This window comes from Vanessa tameamea, chromosome 15 (genome assembly GCF_037043105.1).
Source record: "Vanessa tameamea isolate UH-Manoa-2023 chromosome 15, ilVanTame1 primary haplotype, whole genome shotgun sequence".
Taxonomy (NCBI): Eukaryota; Metazoa; Arthropoda; class Insecta; order Lepidoptera; family Nymphalidae; genus Vanessa; species Vanessa tameamea.
Window position 1 is genome coordinate 9,807,457 of NC_087323.1, and position 17,815 is coordinate 9,825,271.

General features: G+C 32.0%; 1 protein-coding gene across 1 annotated transcript; it reads right to left on the reverse strand.

Annotated features, from left to right (window-relative positions):
* Positions 1 to 840: 840 nt before the first annotated feature.
* On the reverse strand, positions 841 to 9,481 carry LOC113399655 (uncharacterized). The gene is made up of 16 exons (XM_026638833.2): positions 9,403 to 9,481; positions 8,585 to 8,754; positions 7,865 to 8,025; positions 7,352 to 7,791; positions 7,052 to 7,272; positions 6,737 to 6,839; positions 6,186 to 6,313; positions 5,828 to 6,118; positions 5,427 to 5,714; positions 4,746 to 5,245; positions 4,152 to 4,335; positions 3,569 to 3,764; positions 2,712 to 3,475; positions 2,254 to 2,446; positions 1,356 to 1,466; positions 841 to 1,049 (listed from the first exon to the last, which is right to left on the reverse strand). Exons 1-16 carry the CDS (start codon positions 9,443 to 9,445, stop codon positions 979 to 981), a joined length of 3,864 nt encoding a protein of 1,287 aa, XP_026494618.2. The 5' UTR covers positions 9,446 to 9,481; the 3' UTR covers positions 841 to 978.
* Positions 9,482 to 17,815: the final 8,334 nt, after the last annotated feature.

Genomic DNA, 17,815 nt, shown 5'->3' on the forward strand with positions numbered 1-17,815 from the left:
ATTGAAATTCACTTCAATAGATTATAATCTATCATAAAACAATGCATTAAATCGTAAAGCACTATTTTATGATAGTCATTATGTTTAATTTTCAACATCAGCAGTAATGTTCTAGCTGAGCTCATTTCACTCGTCAGTCTCGTCACAACAAGCGCTCGGGTACAAGCAATGTTTCCCCCCAAAATAGCAAAATAGCATCAATAGCTTTACGACTATTTTCCGATCCGTAAAGCCGAGCCAGTGAAATAGGTAAAGTGTAGGTACATAAAATTGAAGGAAAAAACCGGTTGTTCAGTTGTTTTCTGCCTGCCAATTTTACGATTATTAAGATAGATATCTACTATAAATTATAGTACACATGAATAAATACATATTTTTATATAAAAGGAAAAGATGTAATTATTATGTAAGCTAGCGAATAAAACAACACAGGTTACTTTTTGCAACGGCGAGATCATGAGAAAACGATTAGATACAAGTCGAACACGCACGTAAAGGAGCCGTACGATCCTTGGGCTTAGTTTTTATATCGTTTTCGTCTGATTGAATAACAAACAGCCATCCATCCAAAAATTCGCTTTTATATTAATAATAAGATTAATCATTAGGATTGAGTTGGAAAATTATATTATCTAAGAGCAATACTTATTCAGTAATTTTTAGAGATCCAAATCTTAATTGTCGTTTTGTTTTAATTTGAAATACTATTTTAACAATTACTATTCATAAAAAAATAAAAACAAAACCGGCGAATATATCAAGGAACATACACACACAAAATTAAATTAAAAAGGCATTTTTTTTTTGAATAACAAATTAATAAATATTAAATAAAATACATTTCGCTATAGAAGTATATATAGAAGTTTTATTGATAAACAATTTCTGATAATATAAACATTTCCTTTAAATTACTATATTGTAAGAATGATTAATTTATTTTTATTTTCACACAGATGTGATTTATATTCTAAATATTTAGTTTAGTAAAAAGTGTTCTATTTTGTGATCGCATGCCATAAAGATGTTTTCAACTGTACACGGAGCATCTGAAAAAAAAATTTTAATGAGCAGATTAAAAAAAATAACTATGAAATAAAATCTTTTTAGGAATTTTATTATAATGCATGTACTAAAATTATTAATTCAAAATCGATTAAGGTATATCTATTACTGAACAGGAAAAACATAACAGAAATATAAAAACTTTTAATATTCCTAGCAATATTAATAGCGATGGATAATGATGTCATGATCTGCTTCACAAAAAATCCAAATACACGTTATTTACAAAAGCAAGGTTCAATTTGGGCATAATAACTAAATGACATTGCGAAATAATTGGATATTCGTACCAATTTCCAACCATTGGTCTGGATATCCTGCATCCAGTCGCCCGTAACGAATAGCTTCGCGGAATGCGTGCAGCAGAATCGTGGCCAGACAAAATGCTGGTTCGCCAGTCGCTGTAAAATCCGAATTACGAATGTAATGTTTTTTTTTTTGTCTTAAAAGAGTTGTAGCGATGCCCCAAATTAATTAAAGGAATTACTAATTTGTGTTAAGGGTAGAGACGACAATGCCCAAGGGATTAGATTCGATCCTGCGATTTTACACATCGCTAGGCGGCCCGTCAACCATTGCGCTATTACGTTTATATTGCGCATACGAAGGAGGTTTGATATAGTTAATTTTTTTATAGAAATTAAATGCAGAAAGCTAAAAGTATTTAAAACATGTGAAAAAAAAACTACGTACCAATGATAACGTACGTTATGTCAAACTAAATAAATCAATAATGCGTTTTAGACACTTCTTGAGATTTGATGAATAACAGTCGAATTTTGGCCAAAAGCTGATCATTAGTGCTAATTACATTACAAAACTATTTAGTACATTGTGTGTGTGGTACATCTGTTTTTATAGTCTATATAAAGCATAAAATATGACCTTTAAATTGACAGGTGGAATCTTCCGTTTTTTGTTTTTAAAGATTCTACTAAGGTCTTGACGTTGAATTTAATTATGTACTTGTATTCGATGTGCTCGATTGAAATCAGCAAAAAGATTTAGAATATTTATAGAATTATTTTAGTATACATTTTTAATATAAAGTACCAAAACATAGAACACTAATTCGAATTGAATCTCCAATCATTTCTAAGAAACATAATTTTGAGCATCTACACTGAATCTATTAACTGAGATAATGAAGATGTAATGTCTTTACAGTTGTAAATAAAGGCTATACACCTTTGGATTGAAGTACGCCGTATTCATTTCCGGCATTTTTGCGAAAGTAAATCCTCATGTCAGCAGGAATATCTTTCATCCCTGGCGGCTTATAATTCCAGGTGCGGTTTGTCAGGAGTTCTCCAGTTGTCTGATCGTAGACAAGATTTTCTGAAGTCCAGTAGCCTATTCCCATAACAAAGGCGCCTTCGATCTTTAAATAGGTTAAATCAATCTTAATCATCATCTTTAATTGTTGGAGCTGGAGTTATTAATAAACTTATTAGTCGCATGATCTCATGATACGAAACTTCCCTTTAATAGACTTTTATAAAATTCTGACACGACAGACAACCGAAGAGGTTTAATTATAACACTTTCATTTTATTAACCTTAGCGATCTTTGTATCAGGTAGTTAAAGTAAATATTTTAAATTTGTAAAAGTTTTCCTAAAAGTAATATTCCAAAAGTAATTTACCTGACCAACGTCTAATGTAGGACTTATACTTCTCCCTGTATCTTCAAGTATATCAACTCTTCTTATATCGTGGTTACCTGTTAACATGTCGAGTTCAATTTCTACTGCACAAACTGCGTACACATTATACGGTTTTAAATCATCTTTCTGTGAATACATATAGGATGCTTGTAAGTCAACGCCCTCTTCATATGCTTTAGAAATAAGTTCTTCCCAAGAAAACGTTCCTGTCTCTTTTATTGGAGCAAATCTTTCTAAAAGTATTTCACATGCCTTTATTGTTGCAAATGCAATACATTCACTACCAATACTAGCACCAGTGAACATTGCATTCGGTGAGATATAACTAGTACTAGGTCTGACGATAATTTTTTTCAAAGGTATCCCTAGTTTATAGGCACATACTTGAGCTATCTTTGTATTTAAGCCTTGCCCCATTGCGGCACCCCCGTGATGGATGGTGAGAGTAGCATCACCATGGTATATGGATACAATGGAATTATAATTGCCAAAATAGTAGACACCAAATGTAATTGGCATTATTTTTAATGCTCTTTTTCTCCATCTGTTTTGTTCATTGTATTGTATTACGTCTTTTGTACGTGATTCATATTCTGAGTCTATCTTCAATTGATTTATCATTTCTGGTAATGGATTATCTTCTGAAACCATGTTTAATAGACGGACTTCTATGGGGTCCTTTCCCAGGCCATACGCAATATATTCCATTATATTTTCTATCATTGCAATTCCCTCTGTTGATGCTGTAAATAGTAAAATTTTATTTACAAAAAGTTACAATATATATTAAAATATGCAATTATAAGTGAATTTTAATAGATATTTTGTTTACGGACATGGTGATCTGCAGTAAGTATTAGATGCAGTGTCGGTTATAATACTGTTGGCTTCGATTTTCCACCTTTTCGATTCGTAGCAGCTGTAAAAATGCTTAATTGTTGTCTCAGAAATAATTTCATTGAATGAGTATCCACAATCTTGATAAAATGTGTTCTTAAGGTACTGAATTAGTCCATCTTCGTTAACACCGACCTGAGTTTTAGGCGATTGAAATAAAATCTTGTTAGTAAATTCAATTCACTTTATATTTTGAATACAAGTAACGTTGTTACTTTTTTATAATGATTTAATACTTTTTATTTTTATTGATATTTTTGTAGCACACGGACATATCCGTTTCTTTGGTGCATCCGATCTTTAATTTATGTTTCTTTTTTTTAGTGTGCCGTCATATATTTAGTACCACGCGTCTATAATAAATAAGGCTGTAACTTCATCGTTAGTTCAAATAGTTCATGTTCGATTCCAATTTGCGACTAATATTACCGATCATAAAATGATTACTATGAGTGCATGAATACATTTCTCGAAATAACGATATGTTTCACCATAAATTTGTTTTCGACTAATATTTCTTACCTCGAACTTACTATTCGTTGGCAACCTTTTTCCAATAGATTTCATGCTGGTTGTCAAAGGCAATATGAACCTGCATGGTTTCCCTTGTAAGTGTGTTACCAAGGCTGCAGCACAAGCAATTTGAGTGGATCTTGATATTTTACCGCCATATCCTCCGCCTAATCTTAGGACTATAACGTTAACTCTGAAAATAATTATTTTCAAATATATTCTACTTTAGCTATGAATATATTAATATAATATAATTTTCAAAACATTTTACAAAACATTTCTATGTTACGGATCGAAAGAGTTCAGACATTAGTTCAGTATAATCACTCCTAAATTTCCCGATTGAAAAATCAAGTTAGCTTATATTGCCCCGACAAAATTTTTTAATCCATGTTGTGAGTATCAGCGGTCTTATATGCTAGTCACTAGGTTGACGAGGCAATTACCAACGTACTAACTGTAAGTCCGTAATAATATAATAATCATGTCTCCTAAAATACTTAAATGTACGACTATGAAGTGAACTTAAATTTAAATAAGGAAAAAGAAGAATTTCTTAACGAGGCACTACAAACTATTTATGATTAAAATGTTTTACTTTACCTATTAACAGGAATTTTAAGACACTGCGTAACTGCAATATTTATCAAATCTAGCCATTGTGCTGATGAATAAATATCCAACCCATCTTCAACTGGTATAGCTACGCATGTTTGCGGTTCCATATAAAAGTGGTATTGACCTCTCAATTTGAACTCTCGGCTCAATACTTGTTTAACATCGTTCCCTATATCAGTCGGTTCTATAGTTTCATTTTTCATCAATCTTTCATTTATTTCACTTGATATAAGTACATCATCCATTGTCAGCAATGGCTTTTTCGTGTTAACAAGAGAATATATAATTTTAACGAAGTGAGCAGCTTTTTGAGCTGTTTTTTCCCGATCAGCTACAATTATTCCAACTGGTTGTCCACAGAACATAACTTTTCCGGAACATAATATTTCCTCATCAGCAGTCATAAGAGCGATATTTTTTGGAGTAAAAGTGTTATTTCCCGGTATATCCTTTGCAGTGTAAAATGCACTTACTCCTGGAATTTTCTAAGATGATAAAAGATTAATATTATTTTTTGTTCTAATTTACATTCATGTAAACATAGGTATATGTTTTTTGTTTAAAATATACATATTTAAAAAACAGGTAGAGTAAATTATGCTCTTAAGTCGTTTCAAAATATATGTATATGTTATCATGGTTACTTTTACCCAAAATATAACTTACAAATGCTTCAGATGTATCAAAACCACTTATAATACTTCCAGCGCTAACATCTGCTGTTACAAACGCTGCAAAAACTTCATCAACTATAGACGGAACATCATTTGAAAATATGGCTTCACCGGCACATTGTAATACTGCTTCCATTTTCGGCATAGGTTGAGTTAAGGGCCAAATACTTTCGTCTGTTTCAAAACTTTGACTGCCTTTTGATACCTCTCTCTTTATAACTTGACCACCTGATTTGTATATTGGATTTACTTTTTCATTTGGACATAAACTTAATATTGCCTGTAATCATTATAGCTTTAAACAATTTGCTATAAAAAAATTCCTTTAGGTATAAAGAAAATTATAGTGGATGTCATCCACCTCGTAATAACAATAATAGATGTGTAGTATACCTTATAAAATAAGGCTAAAGCAAGCATTTTTCTAAAGGCAGCAGTAGGTTCTGGATAATTTTCTTCTGGTTGCAGTTCTTCTTTTAAATTCTTTAATACCAACTGTAATGTCTCGTTTGTGTATGGATCTCTGCCAACTAAAATTGCTTCAGATTTTTCTGCGTGTATAAAACTTTGTGATATACCTCCATATACAATTGTTGCTTTTTCGATAAGATTTGAATTGTGTTGGAATTTAAGAAGAAAACCAGCATTAATAATTGCATGAGCATTTTGCGCTCGGGGCATTATCTGAAAGGAAATGTTGGGATTTATAAAATATATAAAGCATTTTTGCTTAACAAGTTTAATTGCTTACCTTAAAAGTTTTAAGTGAACAACTTTGTGAAAATGGCGGCAGCATGATGTTCAAAATAATTTTTCTTTTCATGTCGGTTCGTAAAAAGTCGGGAAGAGAAATTATATTACTTTTGGTAACACCTTCACCTTTAAATAATAAGGTATACTCAGTCAGTACAGTCAGTCAAGTTTAATTGATGAATTTAAAAAAATGCAATGTTTTAGATTTATTTAAAATGTGTTCAATATCTTTGTTATAAATAAAATAGTTTTAACATTATAATTGTTCAAAAGAATGTCATCCAATAGCTGATGCAGTGCAGTAATTTTACCATACTGTAAATTACCCACAGGTGGGCATAGAACACCTTTGAATAAGGTTTGAAGATTATTCTGTAGTACTTCTTCAAATCGGTTTGGTGGATAAATATATGGCAGAAACTCATCCGAGTGCTTATGCTTTTCTCATGATGATTTTCTTCACCGCCGAGCACGAGATTAATTATAGATATGAATTAAGTTAACATTCCTGCTTAATGTACTAGTAAAATAAAGATAAGTATCTTTTACCAATTGTGACCATGCCCCCAACAGTTTCAATGATCAAAAATAAATCTGATTGAAATTTATTGTCCGTATGTTTTAACATTAGGTTACCACCAATAGTTCCAATCTAGAAAAAATATATATATATATAAAGGGGTCTAAGTTTAATTGCGTTTATCATTATTTGTATGAATTACATTTTATCAATTTTTTTTCTCTTTCTGCCGCTTTTATTATTTACTTATCATAATATATTCCATTCATTTTCAAAATTAATTTATAAAAACAATAATGATAACAAAGCTTAAAAAATATACTTCACTTAGAAAAATAACTTACGTTACGAACAGGTATATGAGCAACCAAGTCCAAATGATTATACAATTCTTTTAAATAAAAAAAGTCCTCGTTTTCTGACATCTTTAAAAATATATTCATCGCCTCTGATATAGTCATACCGGCTCCTATAATTAAATTCACATCTAATGTGTGTTCTTTTAATTCTGATACATTGAAAATATCAATTACATTCATTGGATATTCAGAATCAGGCAGCACTCCTGAAACAATAAAGCATACAAAAAATAAATTCAAATTATTTCACTTCTTTGGTAGAATAAATTATTTTATGTTACATACCTTGACCTGTGTTTCCAGCTATTAGTTTATATTCACCATCATTTTGCATGGCTTTAAAGACATCATCTAAATTATATGCTTTGTACCATTTAAAGGAGTCTGATTCAATTGTGAACATTTCTTTATTTGTCTTTTCAAGTATGCACCAAGATAATTCATCATTATAATTATTAGTATCAATATTTAAATCATCAGTTTTTTCATCGATATTGTCAAGGATATTGTATTCATGCAATTCTGTTTGTGAATATGAACATGACTTAATGGTATTTAAATCTTCTACATCTACTACTTGGTTAAGTAAATCGTTGTTAGCATCTTGAGCTAAAGACTTAAATGCATCAGCAATCGGCCGGTAGCCGGTGCATCGACAAATGTTGCTTGCAAATGAATTTTCGACTTCTTCTGTTGTAATTTTTTGGTTTTTGGCTTGGTAAAGGCTACGAAGTAAAAAAACAAAATATGTTATTTGTTTAATAATAATTAAACTACGTGTGTATATAAGAATAGTACCTGTACATGCTCATAACAAATCCTGGAGAACAATATCCGCATTGGGTACCGCTGAAGCTGGCTAGACGTTTTTGGATTTCGTGGTAACCCGTTCGCTTGTTACCGATACTTTCCACGGTTGTAATTTCCCAACCGTGACATGATAATATTGATACAAGACACTGAAAGTTACATTATTAAAGATTTGTAAAAACGGAATAAGAAAAATCAAAACACCTATCTTTTTTCTTAAGTTAATTAAGTGTCGCTGCTTAATCGAAACGATATTTAGCACATTTATTTATAAACACACAGAATTTTTTTAATCATACAAAAATATAAAATTGTTCCGTGTAGTGATCCATATATGATGATGTAAACATGTAAAAGTTGTGACATAAAATACAACAAAAGGAAAATGAGGTTACTAATACATAAACAAAAGAAAAATTTTGTCAAAAAAGTTAGGTAGATGATTAGAGGAATATCTGAAACGGGGATAATAACAACGTCCTCAGCCGAGGGCCAGACTTACTGGATACCCGCCGTTTTTCACCCGCAGAAATTTAAATGAAAAACAAAACATTTATAGCGTGACGCTTATGTCTGTTTCTAGAAACGTATACGTTAATAATTTATTTGTTTTGGTGAGGTAAAACTAACGACATTTTGAATCGATGGCTTAGATAATGATGAACATTAAGGAGGTGCAGAATTTATATTAATATATTTATTACTTACAGAATTTACAGCAAAAGTTCTCACTTCGTTGGACGGCGGCAGAGGCGCGCGAACATTGACAACACAAGCACCACACCCTCCTTCATGGCACATGGCTTTCGTTCCACGTAGATTAGCTATTTTTCTTATAAATTCATTTAAGGTGTAATCTGGACCAAACTTGGCATCAACTTGAAATTATCACCATCATCAATTATCAAAATTAATAAATAAAACACATCATACAAATCATGACCACGTGGAATGATGCTAATGATTTTCCTGAATTTCTCCGTTATTTCGTAATTCCGACTATCTGGGCGAAATGTGACTGATCCTTCCAGCGATCAGTATAAGCAATGAGACGGGGTGACAGCTCTTAGAATAAAAAGTATCAGTAACATGATGGTGTAGATTATTCGTATGTATCTATTTCTATATGGCAATAACATTTTTGTTTATGAACTGATTTTCTCCAATCAGCTCCAAATGGTCCAATATCAATTTAATTGTTACGGGTATTAAAAAAATATTATTTCAAACATTTTAAAACTTTCAGTCAAAGTTGTAGGCAAATTTAAAGTCGGTGTTTTATTTTTTTGTGTAGAAATGATTAGCTATACTAATATTACAAAAATATAAATACGAAAGTAACTATCTGTTACGCTTTCACGAGCAAACCACTTTGAACTGAATTTGATGAAATTTGTACGAAGCTAGCTTGAACCCCAATATACATTTTATTTTATACGGGTACATTTTATACCCAACACCGGACGAACCAATCCCTAAAACGCGAGCGAACTAGTTATTTATAAAATATTGATTTGTTTACTTACTTTTATGTTCAACTTCGTTTATTTTAAATATTATTTCAGCCATAATTAGCCTTATTCAGTGGACTGTGCGTTTTCTGTAAAATTAAATATGTTTTATTGGTATTTGATTGTACATAATTAATTATAACTATTCGAAAGCTATTTATTTAGAAAAATATGAAGATTTTTATAGCTTCTACTTATTTTAAGCTAAAGTGTCTTATAATTAGACAAATTTAGTTATTCTATAAAAATATAAAATTAATTCTCTGATAAAAACAAGTGCCAACTGTCTACTCTGATGCATAAATAATATTAATTGGTTTTGGAATTCAATTGCTAAACATATAACGAAAACTAATTTAGTAAAATTTATAACAATATACTTTTTACTGCGAATTATTACATGTAAGTATATAGATGTTTATATTTGACGTTTTTACGGTATGTGATACAATTCAAGAATAAATAGTGATGTAGAGGCTTGAAAGTAATTTAAATAATAATTTCAAAGGCAATTGCATTGCATATGAAGGTGAATTAATTCTATAGGGAGGTAATAAAATATTCCAGAACTCTAATACGGTTGATGATGATGATTTATGAGTAGGTACTGAGTTTCTTGCCGGTTCTTCTCGGTACAGTAATTCCGAACCGGTGGTAGCTTCACTTAATATAGTTTGTAAAATGACGATTTAAAAGTGCTTGTAAAAGTTTACATGAATAGAATATATTTTGATTGATTGATTTGATTTTTATGATGTCGTCTTGATCTATTTCGGCTACGGTGCTATGTCAAATGTCAAAGAAGAGTAGCAAACTGCGCAGGATTTCTTATAGTTCACAAGTGTGTGCACAATCACAGGTGTACTCTCTATTCCTTATCTCATAAACCGATATCTAATAACTTTATATCGACCCAACATGGGGGTTTTGGTCTACTAGATTTGCAACCCTATATCTAGGCACTCGACTCATTTCACACACATTCACAAAAAGTTGAATGGTTAAACTTTTACTTTTTAAATGCATTTGTAATGTATCACAAATACAGTGTCAGTATAAACTTATCCAATTTTTTATTTGGTAACATTGTTTTCTCTAGTTTTTCAAATATGAGTAATGTCAGTTTTGCAGTAAGTGAACAATATAATGAGGTTTTTACTATAATAATATTTATGAATCGTTGTGGTGCAAACGAGGGTATGGGCAAACGAGCAGGAGGCTCACCTGAAGGAAAGTGACTACCACCGTCCATGGACATCTGTAACACCGGGCTTGCGAGTGCGTTGTCGGCCTTTAAGAAATGTTTATGTTCTCGGATATACTGCCGGCGAACGGAAATACAGTGGAAACGTACGAGAGATCTTTACGATGGATAATTAAAGTACATCAATGCATCATAATCAAGCCGTGGCTAATCCCAATTGAAAACTACTTAACTTTCAGACAATATATAGTTTTTAAATAAATGTCGTGGAAGAAAAAGCGGCCGTCATTAGACGTCTTTTTTATTTTTAAGTTCAAAAAATAATAATTATGGAGTAATTTTGGATAAAACACCATGTATAAATAATTAACTGTTAAAAAAAGTGGATACATCTAGTTAATTTGTTAATTGTGTTATCATTAGTAGGATTGAACGATAATTTGACGATGATAAAATTGATCAATTTACTACCATCTGTATTATTAAGTTTAACAAATGTAATTTGCCTTGATTGGCGTCGTTAGCAACGATAGTTGCATATATACAGTACGTTCTAAAATTCTTATAATAACAATAATTATTTAAAAGGTAGTTTTCAATTTGATATAATCTAGAACAATATGTATGTAATTGTATTTAATACCATTTTTTGGTCAATAATAATATTAAGATAAGGAACAAGTCGACCTGGCTACTACGTTTTCTTTAAAGCAACCTCGCAACGGACTTCGAAGAGATGGGTGGGTACCACTGGTTTTTTATTGGGTATTCCAGCGCACTAGACGTCGGAAAGGCCTGCATATCGCCCTCTACACTTGGTTTTACAATTTTTTTTTCCAGCGAGATAAAATAAAAAATGTTTTAATCAGTTTTTATAGTCACGGCGAGTATTATTACATTGATATAAAGTCCTGACAATATTGACAAATATTTGAATGAAGATGAGAACTTTAGGTTAATTGTGAGAACAATTAATATTTGGTCATTCGTCAAATTGTTTTCGGTCAAAATAAAATGATAAATAATTAAATATAACTATAGACACGTCTTGTTTCATATAATCAACAAAATGACTGATGAGATGTTTGGAAAACATAAAGAACAAAAATAACATAACAAATACATAGGCTCGTCAAATGACATCGCGATAACTTCCAAGGTCGCCAAGGTCTTACTCATATTTCTATTATTAAAACAAGTCACATAAAATATTCGCTTCATCATGCATTAAAAATAACCATTTGTAGGAACAACGTCATTGATTAATAACAATGCTAGCGGAACAGAATATCAACGTTTTAGATGCAATTTAGTATTAAGAACACTTTTCACGTGTTGATGGTTTTTTGTCATTTGAACGACCGACATCACGCATATATAAGGGGGGGGGGTGCCTAAGTAAGCGTCATACCATTTGCCATCATGGCATGTAAGCTATGTCGCAATATAGCAGTATGGTGGAATAAGCTAGAAGTAATCTCCTTAACAGGATTGAAAGGCTTGTCTCGGGACACTTGCAACGGTTAAAGTTTATTATATTTAATATTGTGTTTAATCATATGATTTAATTGTTTGTAGAAGTTATATTCTATTTTGTCCCGAGTTTATATATTCCGTTTGTAATATAACATACAAAGTAACTTATAATTTGCTTAACTATAGCGTTAATGCTGCACGTTATTGTAAACTGATGTGTTATTTGAACCATATTAATTCAATGAATTCGACCTCGTACAAATTATCCATGGCTTATTTTGAGCAACATCTGCTCATTAAATGCTACTTATAATGTTACCGGTGTGGAACCGCGGTTTTACCCGCGTTGGGAAGGGGGATGTAAAGATGTACTTTACGAATACTTTACAAGTGCGTGAGCAAAAATTGATAGTACTGTTATCGTACGAGGTGATGATTTTTGAAAAATTATTCTCGATTCATTTGGCAATAATACAATATACTAAACCTATTGACTAATTTAGCAATAAAAATTTTCTAACAAAAGTCAAGAATCATACGGATTTTTTATTCAATAATAAAAATTATATAGAACATTTGTAGGAAATTAATTAGCAGTCAAATTATTATAGTCAAAAGTTAATTATAATTACAAAGCACCGTGAAATCGAATTACATACAGATTGTTTCATAATTATATGCAAATTGAATCGGCAGTGCGCCAAGGCGGAGAGCTGATGGCTCCGGTGTACCTTTAAGGAAGTCTAAGTCGAGTATTTGACTGCGAATGACCGAATGATAGCAACACAATCAACTGCTCTACAAACATTGTAAGGAAAAGTACATACTTTTCGAATATCGTCGGATTAATTTGCACATTTGAACAATTTACTAACCGTGAAATCATCCCTTGAGCCGAGATGGCCCAGTGGTTTGAACCAATGATTTCGGGTTCAAACCCAGGCAGGCACCACTGAATTTTCATGTGCTTAATTTGTGTTTATAATTCATCTCGTGCTCGGCGGTGAAGGAAAACATCGTGAGGAAACCTGCATGTGCCTAATTTCAACGAAATTCTGCCACATGTGTATTCCACCAAACCGCATTGGAGCAGCGTGGTGGAATATGCTCCGAATATTCTCCTCAAAGGGAGAGGACGCTTTAGCCTAGCAGTGGGAAATTTACAGGCTGCTAATGTAATGTAAATGTAAATTAAATCGTCTCTTTTTTCTAACGTCAATGACCCCATCTGTCACATCCTAGTAGCCCATACAATGGCAATACAAATCAAGAGTTTAGGCTATTTTATTATCTTCAAACAAGTACGGACCAATGATTGTACATTCCGTTTGTAGATGTAGTGTCAATATTGCTTTAACTGTAGCCAGGGAAACTATTCTGTAATAACAAACTCCAAACTCACCGCTGAGTATGCTCGTGAAATGTTAGACATTTTGATGTGACTTTTACTGTGATCATTTATAACATTAAAAGATTCCACGTATTTTTAACATTTCATGAGTGATATTCGAAATGATTTCTTACAGAAAAATACGGTGGTCTATTTAAAAAAATAGTGCAACAACTGTTGTCAGCTTTGCCAATTTTTTTTCTATTTTTAAACACCTATTGCAATATGTTGCAACAGGCAACAACAAAAACAACAAACAAAAAGTAGAAAAAAGATGATTAAAAATTCGACACAAAGAAGAAATTTCTTTTTTTCTGTTTATAGGAGAATCTCATAAACGAGTTTTATGATCCTATATAAATATTTATTAAGGACGGTAATTCCTAAGATTTCAAGAAATTGAATGTTGAAAGCGCAAAAATATGATAGGATTTTATGATAATAGTTTTATTTTGCTGTTTTGTCCAGACAATAGTATCGCAAGCCGTGAAAGGCTCCTCTGGAAAATCACGTGTATTTTCATCGAAAGCGGCTTAGTAGTTTCTTAGTTACTATGTAATGTAACTTTTAATGACGTTACCGCTTATACGTTTGTCCCTCCTTGGTAACTTTAGTTTAAATTATTGGGCCTGTAGATTAGCCTGTAGATTTTTTAATATCAATGTAATATATTTATGCTATACAAAATGTATCATCAAAATATAAACAGCAATATGTATAAATTAAATTAAAAACGCTTCAGAATCATTTATTAAGAAGAAATTTAAATTTTTACTTAAAATCCCATGTGAATTAAAACAATAGCAAAAATATGTTTAAATAAAACCGTCTTTCAAATAAAGAGAGTGGAAGATCGTCTGAAGAGGGCATAACACGTTTTCCTTACGTAACGATTTCTGCCAGTTCACACTACAAGCAAGCCGAGTAAAAGAAATTCGTTTCAAAATTATATATATTATTATTTCACGAAAAATCTCGACAAAACTTACGAAATGAAATATACTCTGTAATAATACTCTATAATGAAATATTATTGCAAAACCGCAAAACGTGGAAAGAAACCGTTGAAATATTTGAAATAAAAAAATCACCAAGAACTTTTGTAAGGCGAAAGTTTAAACTTTTCCAATCTCACCACGTCGCGTGTTTTGTTTGCAATTTATATTTAGAAAGAACAATAGCAAACGTTTAAGAAAGAAAACCGGTAAACGAAACCTCATTGATATTTAATTGACTAATATAATAACGTGACTTTTAACTTACGTGTTAAGAATAGCCCGAAGCATTTATAGTGAATCAAAACAGACAGACAACGGAAAATGCGTTTAAATTATTTGATCATTAATCTTATGCTCTTTTGAAATAAATACATGAACATTAACAGCCTGTAAATTTCCCACTGCTGGGCTAAGACCTCCTCTCCCTTTGAGGAGAAGGTTTGAAGCATATTCCACCGCACTGCTCCAATGCGGGTTAGTTCGTATACACATGTGGCAGAATTTCGAAATTTCACGGTGTTTTTTTTTATTCGCCGAGCACGAGACGAATTATAAACACAAATTGAGCACATGAAAATTCAGTGGTGCTTGCCTGGGTTTGAACCCATAATCATCGGTTAAAATGCACACCATACCAATTGGCCATCTCGGCTCTGAAAATAAATATCTATTCTAATAGATGTGGAAAAAGAGTAACTACTGAGTTTCTTGCCGGTTCTTCTCGGTAGAATCTACATTCCGAACCGGTGGTAGCTTTACTTTAAATAGTTTGTTAAATGACGATTCAAAAGTGCTTGTAAAAGCCTACTTGAATAAAGTATATTTTGATTTTGAATAATTGAAGAGATGTTTATTTTGTAATGCTGAACTGAAACCAGTACTAAAGGAATATACATACATAAAACTCATACCAGAATCAACGCGTTTTATAGAAGTTTTTAGTTAATAAAATTATAATATTATATAAGTAGATACGCTTCGAAGTTTCATCCGCTTTAAATGACATGACGTGACAAGCGTTTTCATCTCCATGTTATAGATACATACATACATATGTCTAACGATTCCCATTTTGTAATAATTTTGTCTGAACCTTTTATGAATTATAAATTACTTTTAATATAAGGTGATAATTATCTTGAGAGAAGTGTTACCTCCCTCATCAGTCTAATCTCCCTTATCAGATGAGAAAGGGGAATTTATAACATACGCGTGTCCCCACAATTATTATCTTTGAAAAACAGGACATTTCTCTCAAGGAATTTCAAAGATTTTCAAATTTTGTTCCTTGATTTGGAAAGTTATTACGTATTCGATTTGAAAAGAAAAAAAGATTTATTAAATAATCCTTTTAACGAGTGTATTACTAATAATATTTATTAGTTTTGCTAAACAAATTCATTATTAAAAACGAACAAAACTTAAGCGAATACTTGACATCATTTAGATACTATGATAGAACACGACTGAGGACATCTCAACATTTAAAACCTCTTTATTATACATACATGTAATATAATTTAAATATATGTTAACAGTAACTGTTATAAGAAATTGTACTATTTCAATTTCAATAAAATAATTCCATGAGTTTTGTTTTCAATTGGCATTGTGTGATAGTGTAAAGTTAAGCTCTGGATTGGTACCACGCACTAGGTCGTGTAGGATTCGATTTTCAAAGATATGTAGTTATTATTCCATATATCAATTCGTTAATTTAAAAAAAAATAACGTCAATGACGCAATGGCTTACGGGACGGGTTGATGACCCCTCGGTCTATGGTTATCTCCAGTTCTAGCACAAATTTCGACTTCATTGGAGGGGTTTAAAACGGGGCATTTCTAGTAATTTAAAAAAAGAAAAAAATAGATAAAATCGGGAGACTTAACTACATATCTTTGTGTTTGGATAAAATCTAATATTTCGAGATTGAGTATAAAAAAGATCGATATAGAATGTCTGTTCCTAAAACACCCGCGGGGTGATATATCAATTAAAAATACAAAATAGTGAAACGAATGAGACTTGACGGCTTTCTGTATGCTTTTTGTATGTGCTGTTTTTGCACTGAGCAAATGATAGTCACGTTTTTAATGAATAACACTGAAATTATTTGCTAATAAGTCAGCTCCTTACCGTGAATGTATGTAATTAGTTAAAAAAAAGAAATCAAAACTCAATGCAGAGCACTGTTGATTGTTAGGAATTTATATAGTACTAGATATCCCTGCAGCTTAGCTGGCGTTTTAGGGGTTGTTAGACATTCCGCTGGACTTTCAAGCTTTCAGAACCAAATGTCATCGAATTCAGTTCAGTGATATGGCCGTGAAAGAGCAACATACATGGGCGTCTTTCGCCAATTTGACCGTTGAAGTCTCCTAATATTATTAAATTTTTGTGGCAGTGCTCTATTATAGCTCTATTTAGGTCGAAGTAAAACTTATTTATAGTATCGTCTTTAGCTTGCTCTGTAGGTGAATATATTTGTACAATAGACCAGGGAGCTTTGTATCCCGGTAGTTGTAGATTAATTATTGCAACACGCTCCGAGATCGCTACAAATCCTTCTACATACTCAATTACTTGGTTTTTGATTATGAATCCTACCCCGTATTGGCCTGGAGTCTCCCCTATATGATAAAGTAAGTAGTCTGGATGTACAACTATACTTTCACCCACTCCCCTAACTTCGCTAAGCCCTATTATGTCCCATTTGATTTTCTCTAACGCATATATTAGCTCTGTTAAGTTCTCTTCTTCTCTCAAAGTACGTACATTTAAAGCGGCGATGTAGATTTTTGTTTCCTCGTATTTATTTTTTAATATATTCTTCTCTTCTTCTTTTGTTTGAAGGTTGTGCTCTCTTTCCCCCGCGATGACCAGTCGGCTTGGGAGACATTTGTCATATGTCCTGTATTTATTATAAGTTGCTTTGGATGGTTTTGGATTCCGTTCGCCGCTGTTTAATTGCTAATGTTTTCTATTGTAAGTGAAGTTTGAGAGAGAGTTCGATCTAGCCCGCATCATATCAAAGGCACCTGCCCTGTTGGACTTGGTTGAAAAATGAGACTGTTGCTTTTTTGCTTGGTTGTTGAAAGAAGGTGGTGAAGCAGAGGTTTCTCTTTTCCTTTTCTCTTGTTGGTTATTATTCTGTTTCACTATAAGTTTATCGTACTTGAGGTAGGCAAATTTGCCCTTTTTCCTCTCTTCTACTAACTCGGCTTGTTACTGTTTTCTCTTCTGCAGCACTTCCTTCGAGTAATCTTCAGTGATGTAAATTTTCTTTAGATTCTTTTTATTTTTCATGATTTCATTATTCTTCCAATTGTTTACAAACGAGCATAGAATCGGTCTCGACT

Coding starts and splice junctions, on each gene's coding strand:
- LOC113399655 (XM_026638833.2), bottom strand. CDS start 9,445: ATGGCTGAAATAATATTTAAAATAAACGAAGTTGAACATAAAA. Junction 6,314..6,736: donor TGGGGGCATGGTCACAATTG/GTAAAAGATACT, acceptor TATTATTTAAAG/GTGAAGGTGTTACCAAAAGT. Junction 6,119..6,185: donor GTTCACTTAAAACTTTTAAG/GTAAGCAATTAA, acceptor ATTTCCTTTCAG/ATAATGCCCCGAGCGCAAAA.